The sequence below is a fragment of the Bombus vancouverensis genome, chromosome 5, assembly GCF_051014615.1.
Source record: "Bombus vancouverensis nearcticus chromosome 5, iyBomVanc1_principal, whole genome shotgun sequence".
Classification (NCBI taxonomy): Eukaryota; Metazoa; Arthropoda; class Insecta; order Hymenoptera; family Apidae; genus Bombus; species Bombus vancouverensis.
Genome location: NC_134915.1, coordinates 4081888 through 4092879, shown reverse-complemented (window position 1 = coordinate 4092879; position 10992 = coordinate 4081888). Strand labels below are relative to the sequence as shown.

The 10992-nt window shown below is 33.1% G+C and overlaps 1 protein-coding gene across 2 annotated transcripts; it reads left to right on the top strand.

The window, feature by feature from the left end:
* Window positions 1–2031: 2031 nt before the first annotated feature.
* On the top strand, window positions 2032–9937 carry rin (ras GTPase-activating protein-binding protein 2). Of its 2 annotated transcripts, none has more exons than XM_033340063.2 (9): window positions 2032–2276; window positions 3309–3423; window positions 3537–3717; window positions 3857–4231; window positions 4306–4755; window positions 4878–5064; window positions 5180–5439; window positions 5516–5678; window positions 5891–9937. In XM_033340063.2, exons 2-9 carry the CDS (start codon window positions 3326–3328, stop codon window positions 6037–6039), a joined length of 1863 nt encoding a protein of 620 aa, XP_033195954.1. In that variant the 5' UTR covers window positions 2032–2276; window positions 3309–3325; the 3' UTR covers window positions 6040–9937. The 2 variants fall into 2 exon arrangements, with proteins under 2 accessions (XP_033195954.1, XP_033195953.1); XM_033340062.2 differs by having other exon boundaries at window positions 3237–3423.
* Window positions 9938–10992: the final 1055 nt, after the last annotated feature.

Genomic DNA, 10992 nt, shown 5'->3' with positions numbered 1-10992 from the left:
TTATAATTTTTAAATGTTTTATCTGCAGTGAACGTACAATAAAATGAAACTACATTTGTCGATATCTAAAAATAATTACAATAGTATTTCCAGCCGTTCTATCGTAGCATTACAATAGCATTAAACATATGTACTGTAATAAAAAAAATTACATACTATGTCATGAATGTAGGAATTAAAAGGACGGAGTACAAATCTATTAAGCTTAAACTTGTGTCCGGAAAGGGGTAACGAAATACTACGCATGTGGCGGTGATTGGTCGATAACAGATGAATTTTGTTATTTGGTTGAATTTGTTATTTGTTTTGTTATATGAATTTGTGTGTTGTTAGGAACATAAATGAAGACGTATGTATAATATTAATGCAAAAATATGTATTGAAACAAAAATATATGTAGTGCAAATTTGTAAAAATTATATATAAACGAATTTATGTATATGTTCTTTACTATTGTATCCACCCTTCTTTACTACCCTATTTTGACATAATTTTAATTTATATTTCTATATAATTGTATGTAATTTTCAATACATTATTTTCATCATTGTATATTTCAGGATATTTCACAATCCTAAAAGAAGTTACTAAGTGATTAGCATTTACCACGTCTTTAGCAATGTTTAGCGTATTTCAATTAATTTTTAGAAACAAATTGTACATATAAAATTTCCTTTACAGTTTTAATTTCAAACCTGCTTTATTTTTATACATCTCTTTTCTTTACACCACTGATTTTTCTGCTGTCAGCAGAATGATCATAAATCTCCTATTTCAGATAAAAACAATAGAAAAAAATATATCTTATCTACCATTTATTTATTAATGTACAGTTTCTAGTATGCCATTATCCTTTTGCAAATAACATACAATGTCTGTCTAATAAGTAGTTTAACTTATTATCCATGTTTAGAGCAAGACTTTGAGTAAATGAAATGTCTTTTTTGTGATATGTTTGTGCTTGAAGATAAGTGTACTGCATGCAAAATGTTACATTCCGAAAGAGAAGAGTTTGTCCAGATTACAAAGTCATACTCTACAAATGTCAGAAGATAGAGAAATAGAAACAGTTGCCGATGAGTCCTAAAACATGTAGACTTGAAGTATATCTAACAATAAATAATATAAGTCATTTAAGATTTGTTAAAATAATGTCTCATGGACCAACAGAAAATTAAGCTTGCATCAAGAAAGATATTAACTTTTTAGATGATCTAGTCTGTAGTAGAATATTTACAATATGATTTATCTGCATGTATATATACTAGTTTTGTATTATGTCTCTATAATTCTATGTAATTATTTATTGTCAAATAATGTGATTCCAATAATAACTAAATAAAAGTGTTATAAATAGATTTTCAAGAAAAAAAGACAAAAGTGATATTTTAATGAATTTTATTATGAAACGTTTTCTTATACCCATCTTTCATATGTGTGTATATTAATTTCCTATTTATTTGTAATATGTGAATGAAAGAACATTTTCATACTCGTTATAAAGAAAACATATGTATAAAAATTAATTAATTTATATTTAACACACTTAATATATAGTTTGATGCTCTATCATCAGATGGCAATAGAAGATAACTGTGTTTATTTATCATACATACAATGTAGGTAAAAGAAATAGTAAAAATTTAAAGCAATAAATTATAAGACTTATAAACTATATTATTATTAATATAATCATTTTATTCGTAATTTTAGTATTTTCAATATAACAAATAAACCTGTCATTTAATTGTATTGTTCTTGTCTATTCAAAATAATTCTAACTCTATAATGAATTATAATTCCAAAATAAGTCATTTAATAAATCACCCAATAACGTATAAGTTCCAGTAGAACGGAGCATATTATTGGACCAATAGCACGTTTATTTGTCTACAGAATTTTTCTATTTAATCTAAATTGTAATTGGCTGTTTTCATAGCAGAACTGAAATAGCCAATCAGCGACGTAGTATACGCAAGGAAATGCCCTTCTGGAATTTGTTCGATTGATGATGTAGTTCCTGTAAAACCCGCACAGCACGAGTAAGGTCTTGGCTTCTGTAAGAGAGTCGTTTATCTTTATACGACCGGTGTTTCTGTGCAGGTTCCGCTGCATGTGCTGACATCAAGGTGCTTGGAGGACTCATACATTGAACTGTTTTTATAATTAACATTATTGTGAACTGTTGTTGCTCGTAGAAACTTTCTGTTTTCGTCGCAGCATCTCGTTTTGCCGGGAAAGCAGTGAATTGTGTCACGCATAAGTGGTTCCATTGGGTGAGTGTACAACGCCATAAGATCGGCTTTGCCGATGTTCTTTCATCCGACTTCTCACAGAGAAGACCTCGGAACGAACCAGGAAGGCAAGCATGATACGAGACTGTGAAAAGTGTTCATGAATTAACGATATTTGTTGCTCGTAAATTATTGTTCAAATCATTGAACGTTTCGATACTCATGTTTTATGTTACTTATCGAAACATTTTGCTACAATTTTATATTGAGAACTTAGCGTTACCATTTCTTAGATCAAGAAAAATCGCCATGCTTGCTCATGCAACCGGGCGGCCCCCTTGCCCTCGACCTCGCACTTCGCGCAGCACACGAGTTGAGAGATGATCTACAGTTTTTTGTTTTTAAGTAACTGCTTTGCAACAAAGATTCCTGTTATTTTTGTACTTACGCGAGCACATGTTCTATCAAGACTAGACTGTACGCGCGCCTGATTACAATTTAATGTACAAATTACTGAAATTACATGTTTTAACACTCATATATTTATGTTTTAGGATTATTGTATCAATCTTTATAAAAATACTATAGGTTCGATTGATGAATCAATTACTTCAGAAAAAATATTTTATTTATGACCATTTTTAATCCAAGCACATCGCTCTCATGTGATATCCATAGATAGCCACTTTGATTGATGTGCATATTTACAATTTTTATCTCATTATATTGTGTATTTGTTTCCAATATTTAGTTCCTATGTTTATTTTATGTTTATATATAAATGTGATAAGTTATTTAATATGTAAACATTAATGTAGTTTTAAGTATATTGTATACCTTTTACAATACATACATGATCAATTTAATCTGTTTTTCTTTGAAATACACATATATTTATATATTATTATACTTATATTGTGACAAAAAATAAATAGATATAATTTATGTATACAAACAGTATGATACATTTATAAACATTACAGGTATGTTTTTTTGTTACAGGCATCTAAGCTTCCAATTTTCATAATTACCACATAAAATTTCTGTTGCTATTTAAGCAAAGTATTATTTCAGACGTTAGGGATAAGAAAATGGTCATGGAGGCATCCCCTTCTCCGCAGAATGTCGGTCGTGAATTTGTCCGACAATATTATACTTTACTTAATCAAGCTCCTGCACATCTTCATAGGTAATTGAAAGAAAGAGAGAAGAAATACCTCTTTAAATGTAAAAAAAAATGTTGAAAAAGCTACAGTGCAAAATTAAAATATTTTTGTATTATTATATTTAATATTATTGCAGATTCTATAATCAACATTCATCCTTCGTGCATGGAGGATTAGATTCCAATCGAGAATCGACTCCTGCAATTGGTCAAAAGCAAATACATCAAAAAATTCAACAACTAAATTTCCGAGACTGTCATGCTAAAATAAGCCAAGTTGATTCACAGCTCACTCTTGAAAATGGTGTTGTCGTGCAAGTAAGTGACACTATTAACAGAGATTATAAAAAATCTTTTTATATCCATTTAAGGTATTAATTAGTACCTAATACTAAAAATTATGAGACTAATACATACTAAATTTATTTATATTAATTGAATTATATATGAATTATAGGTATCAGGAGAACTATCTAATGCTGGACAACCAATGCGTCGTTTTACACAAACATTTGTGTTAGCCATACAAGCACCAAAAACATATTATGTACATAATGATATATTTCGTTACCAAGATTTGATCTTTCCTGATGAAGAAGAAACAGATGTGGGTGGTGTAGAAGGAGGTGTAGGTGAGCCTGGAGAGAGGGAAGGGGAGGAGGGAGTGCGTTCTGAACCAGAGGAAGATGAACATCAAAATCGTGGACAGCAGCTTTCAACAGCAGCTACATCTACTGAACCTCAAGTTCAACCTCCGCTTATTCCCGCACAACAACCCGTGCTTCAACAACAGCAACAAATATACTATGCACCGCCACCGCAACAGACTCATGTTAGTTTTATCCTAAAATATAATTATTTAAATAATATTGTATACTATATTGTGCATTATATATGTTATTTCAGGTACATCCTGTAATGCAACAGGTATTAAATGGTTCGGTTCATGAAGAAGCACCATTAATTAATCAACAACCACCACCACCACCACAACAACAACAACAGCAGCAGCAGCAGCAACAACAACAACCACCTCCACCACCAGCACAGCAGCATCAATATATAACAGAACCTACGTCACAAACACAATTTGTACAAGAAACGGAACTGGATCCTGCAGCCGAACAACAACAACAACAAACAGAAAATGAGCCGCAAGCTCAATCAAATGAGAGTCGTGAACAACCTGAGGCTGAAACGTTTACCGCTTCTGTACAAGAATCCGAACCAGAACATCAAGTGGCAAATACAAGTGTGACTAGTAGCGGGCCGAAAACATACGCTAATCTTGTGAAATCATTCCCCAGTACTACTGGCGCTACTAGTCCTCAAGCTCCTAAATTGTCTATGTCACCGGTACGTATTTTATAATTGTAATAGTTATTTTTAACGATTAAGATTTTGCTTATTGTGTAATTTATACAAATCAGATGTCGACAAAGTATAGATATAAACTACTTTGTAACATCTGTTCTCAGCCTCCAATGACGAACTTGCGTTTAGACGATAGATCGCCACTACATCCAACTAGTAGTGGACCTGCACTGTCTATAACAACTAGTGTTTCTACGCCTCAACAACAGACTCATAGAGTTAGTAACCAACAGCCACAACAGCAACAACATCAGCAACAGCGAGCTCCTAGAGGAGGAGCAGTACAACGAGGTAAATGTAGTTCATATTAGCATTGTTAAAAGATATTTATTTTCTACGTGTTATTTACATTAGTCACACACATTACTATATTGTAAAATAAGTAAATAAGTAATGAATTCTTTAGATGGTGATCGTCGTGGTACAAGACAAAGTCAATATAGTGATGCCCACCAACTATTCCTTGGGAATTTACCGCACAATGCATCAGAAGATGATTTACGTCAAGTGTTTGAATCTTATGGTAGAGTAGTAGAGTTGCGTATACACAGTAAATCAAATGATAGATGCAAGGGGCCGCAGGGAAATAACACGGGAAAAGTGCCTAATTATGGATTCATCACTTTCGAAGACCAACAAGTCGTTAGCAAAGTGTTACAGAATTTGGTTAGTTTATACGTATGGATATAACATATACAAGATATAACGTACAAAAGGATTAATTTTTTATCGTTAATTTTAGCCGATTTATTATCCTGCTGAAAATGGACAAAAGCTAAATGTGGAAGAAAAGAAAGTTAAGCCGAGAACGATGGAAGGTAGCGGTGGTCGATTGAATTCTAATGATGGCAATATGAGAGCAATGGGAGGACAGCAGCAACAGCAGCAACAGCAACGAGGACCAGGTATGCACACGCATGTGATGTTTTTTATAATTACATTTAAAGGCTGTAAAAATGCATATATAAATTAGATAATTAGATGTTAAAGTAAAGAATAATAGCTCCATAATACCTTTTAAGATCCACGAAAAATATATTAAACGCTGCGATAATTGTATTGCAGTTAAAAAATAGTTATAAGTGTGACCACCATGTTATATTTCTTTGCTTTATAGGTGGACCCGGAGGTATGATGAGAGGTGGCCAACATGGTACAAGAGGTGGACGTGGAGGATTTTCACGAGGTGGTGATGGTGGAAGGGGAGGTGGTGGTATGCGGCAGTCTGGTAATCCCAACAATCTAAGTTATCAAAATCGCCGCTAATACTTCAAGCAACGTTGAAGAGGCACTCCCCAGTTTCTTTCTTCTTGAACAAGTCATCGGTATATAATTACCATCCTCATTTTTGAACACAAAATCCAGGACTATCTCGTATGCCACACAACGTGATTAAAGGCGCTATTCTTTTACGCTTAAACATCGCTTGCACCGTTTGTCAAGCAACAACTATAGATGACGCAGCTCAAACTGTATGGAATACGAACTCGAGTAGGATAATCGGATTATCGCATTTAAGCTAAGTTTATCGTATTCGTGGATAAGGAATAATGATTTAGTAAAATAATTCATTAAAGGTTCAACTTAGTTCGTTGAATATTTGATGAAATAAATACTACGAGTTCGTTCTTCATACATCGACGTCAGGCAATTTACAAGACTTTACGATGAAAACAGAACTGCATCCACTTGCATATGTACGTATAACAGAGCGACGCGTGATATCCTCTCCAGAAATATGGGTGTATTTTGTCTCCTGATACGTAGCCCACGTTTCTTAGAAATCAACATCCAAGAAACAAAATTGTTGCCAATTTTTGTGATAGAGTGACAGAAGAAAACTCGAACTGAGTTCTTTCGTGTTCTTCGTAGCACGTGTGCGATATATAAAAGCAAGTGACAGTGTTAGAAGTATACATCATACAGATCCTACACACATACAGATACATGTCGAACTAGGATTCGGTAACGTACCTTTTGTTTTCCTTTGGATGAATATCACGAAAGTTATACGTCGCTCTTTTAGTTTTCTTCGTTTGCCAATCGCATTAAGGAGACATAAGCGGTGCGAATTCCGCTGTCGTATAAGTAAGTCACGAGCCAAACTAAACGAAATTAAAACGAGAGGATACGAATCATTTTAACTATGGAATATCACCGTACACTTCATATGCTCTCGAGTTAATTTACTTGACTGCCGATGTAACGTTCCATCTACATGTAGAAAGTCGGCAATAATGTTTATAGGTGTAGTTGGTCGGTGTTGGTTAACGAGTAGAGAACTGCGGCTGTTCTGTGGTCGCATACAAAAAGACACAGTCGATTTTTTCACAAAACATGGCCAACTATCAATCGACCGGTATCGGTTGATAGTGGCGCAGTACCTTTAGACTGCAGCTGGTCTCGCCGTTTTCTAATTCATCCACGTGTCGCTTATGCTCTATTTTGTTCCAACCTGCTAATTTTTTGTTCAATTTCCTTTTTCTATTCCTCGCGTATCTTTTCCTATTAGCCTCTTGTCTTTTCTTCTTATGTTCGTCTTCGTCTCTTTCTTATTTTCTCTTTACTCCTTTTATCGGTCTTTTGTTTCTTGTCTTCTTTCATACAAAGTCATACAAAGAGGGCAATGCTATTTCAAAATTATAATTTCATAGTTGATACAACAAACTAATTGAGAATTATCTAACATCTGTTAGTTTGATAGTCTCTGGTGATCGCAGAACTCGCAGTGCGCTGCTAAAACAAAGAGACCTAGTACCGTTATAACAACACAAAATTTTAGCTTGACTTTGTGCAAAAACCTCGTAAGATTAACAATGTATATTGATGAAAGAATATTCCCCTGCTTACTAACGTAATTAGCGTTATTCTTGTAATTATTATACATACATAAATAGAAATTTTTCAAAGTTCGATCAAGAGTGATAAATGTTCGTACGAAGATTTTATAAACTTCTTTAACCTGACTCTTTTCTTCGATAATTAGATAATCCATATCAATAATTAGATCGAAAAGTAGGCATATGAATATTCATTTTCGAAGATTTTGTCAGCTCTCTGGCGCTAAGGCACACTTTTAAATGTTTTTCAATTTACACGTTATCTTACGAACGAATAGTTTTACCAGCATGAAGTAATAACAGCGATTTAGTGAAATTAGATGGTCGATCTAACTTATCCTTTATATGGAGAAGATAAATTCAGCACGTGCACTTATTCTATATCACCAGATGGAATTGAGGAATATTTTGATTCCTGTATCTTCATAAGTACCCTAATATGTAGATAGTATTTTCCTATCTGTATTTTCGACACGTGTCCGTATAAAGGTGCTAGGGCAGATAAAACAGAGGAGAGAAAGAGAGCGAGAGGATGAGAGAGAGAGAGCTAGAGCGAACGAGAGAGAATTGTGTTTATTAGAAAAAAAAGCATCAGAAATATTTTCGAATTTCTAGAAACAGTTTGCAAGATGAGTCCTGCGATTATTAGAGACAGGGCAATATATTTTTTCTGGCCTATTCGTCACGTGTTTTTTTTTTCCTTTTTTCAAACCAGGAGATATTGTTCTTTTGTTTCTGTAAATTGTGATCGTTCTAAAAATCATCGGATAATCAGAAGAAAATTATCAAGCCAACATTGAAACAATATAGAAGAATCGTAAGTGCAAAGTAAAAAGTAATACAATACTACCATCGTCGTGAAACAGTGGTAGCGCATATAGTAATTTATGTGCCATCTCGTACGTATACACCTCGCCCTAACCCAAGTGCACAGATGAAAATACAGGAGACGAACAGAAATTAAACTGTTTTTTAATAGTGCTGAGAAATACAGAGGTGATAACAATATGTTGATGGTGATAAATTAACTGAATGTTGAAATTTGCCAGAAATTACAAAGTGCACGGCGACTAAACCACAAAATGCTACAATATTAAGGCTGAAAACATGTGAGAAGTAATTATTTACTTTCTTATTGATCCATTAAATTGTTACGTAGTCTACATTAAACATCCGCAATAGTTTGTAATCGAATGCGTTACAATTGCTATGTCCGGGATATAGCAGAATCATCGGCGATCGACGTTCATTCTACTATCTCTACAAATTTTCCTGTAATGTATATGTAATCTTAGTTGCGTATAGCTTCACACGGTGGAATCATTTTTCTGTAACAAAATTCGATGTTTACGAAACGTTGCTTTTGTATTATGTCACGATGATGCTGCTTTGTCTCGGTCATGGATAAAGAGGTAATTTCGCGTAATCAGTTGGCCGCATTGTTCGTTACGTCGACAAATTAGAATATTTGCGAAGCATGCTCGTAATTGTCCACTCATCCGTAAAAGAATTTTATCATTAAAAAGGATCATTGTAAAATAGCGAATTGCTTGTTTCATTTGAAATACTGATATGCCTTTTATATCTACGTATGATGATATTTTCAATTGTACAAATAATAATATATAAAATTTTATATATCCAAACAATCACGCTATTAACTACGCATCGAATAAGTTGATTAATTTATTCCTTCTTAAATCATAGGGTTAAAATACAATAACGAATTTTTATGGCTAAGTATTTTAACGAGCTTCTTCTCCAGCCTCGACGAGTAGAATGTAGCACTTTGATCTTTGCTCTTATTTCAATTTTCAATATGTATATACAGTCTTTAGGTAAGTTCATTTGTACCGTTCAGTATATATATATATATACATCAGTGTGCATCTCACGTATAAACGCATTGAAAACAAAGTGTTCAGAGGCCACGTGCACGCGAGATTACCTCTTTATACCTGAACGAAAGCTCTGCAAATTTTTAGTGTGAATGTTTTCGTTTTTAAGTGATTATTAATAATAATAATTAATAATAATAATAATAATAATTAATAAAAAAGATAAATATAATGAACGAAGAAAGGAATATGAAGAAACACAAATAATTATAACAATATAATAATTAGAGGATGGCGAATAAGTTGTGAATTTTTGTAGTATACATTTTTATTTCGGTCTATCAGGCCAGTTTGTGTGTACAACCATGGTCAACGTTACTACGACAAAAGGAAAGAAATAATGTTAAAGGAAAATGAAAAAAAAAACAAACATCAAATATATTGTAACTTTTTGCATTTAGTATAATATACCTACCTTACTACCAACTCCTGTTAGTATCGCTTTATTTATCGGAATATTTCACCATTTCTTTATCAACAAAATGTCCGAGCTGCACGCTTCAAGAACCGATTATCTGCGGTAATAACGTTTAATAAATATATAATAACGTTTAATAAAAATAATGTTATTATTTGCAATCGTTTACGATGGTAAATTAATTTATTTAAGTAAATTCCGAATATTTATTTGAACGTTGTTTATCCTCTTAATACTCAATTTCCATCAGTAACATTCGACTACTTATTGACTTTTTCTCAATGAAAAACGCAACAATCAGATCTAAAAGGGAAACTATTTCGACCTTTTCGTTTGCGGCGATACATTGGGGGACTTGCTTGAATGTAAATAATAAGGCAAACACGAATATTTTTAGAACAACTGGAACAAACGCGTTATGATCAAAAGAACATTTCATGTACTTTTCAAAAACCAAATATTTTCTCGTCTAATTTTATCTCCGAAGCAGCATGAATTATTTGATCCTTCCTGTCGTAATTACTTCAAGTAAAAATTATATCTTCATTGAAATCGGAATTCGTACAAGATGTTTCGTTTCGTGCAAACAAATAAATACCTTTCCGAAAGTCCCACTACACTTTTTAATATATGTCGTAATATATATGTAAGTTTCACTACTTCAATTAAAGGGTTAAATTGATTTACTCTCGTTCCTATATGAACATTAGATACAGTAGACGTTTATTTGCGATCACTTGATACAGTTCCTCATGACCTGATTACTCGAACATCAAACAGCGGCGTAACGTAGTGCGAAGTATAAAAATATACATACATGTAAAAATTAACGGACAAACAGTTTCATTTTATCGAAACTGCTGTAAAAACATCGCGACGATCCGACGAGCTATACTCGGCAGATTGATTTTACTTTTTAATTGCACGTAGGCGGATGAACTCTAATTCTATGAGATACGGAATATCGAGCGAGGCGTTACACTTTCTATGAATATTTTAAATTACAGCGGTTTTACGTCACACGCTAAATATTTTGCATTATAAAAAATTCACCAAATTATGA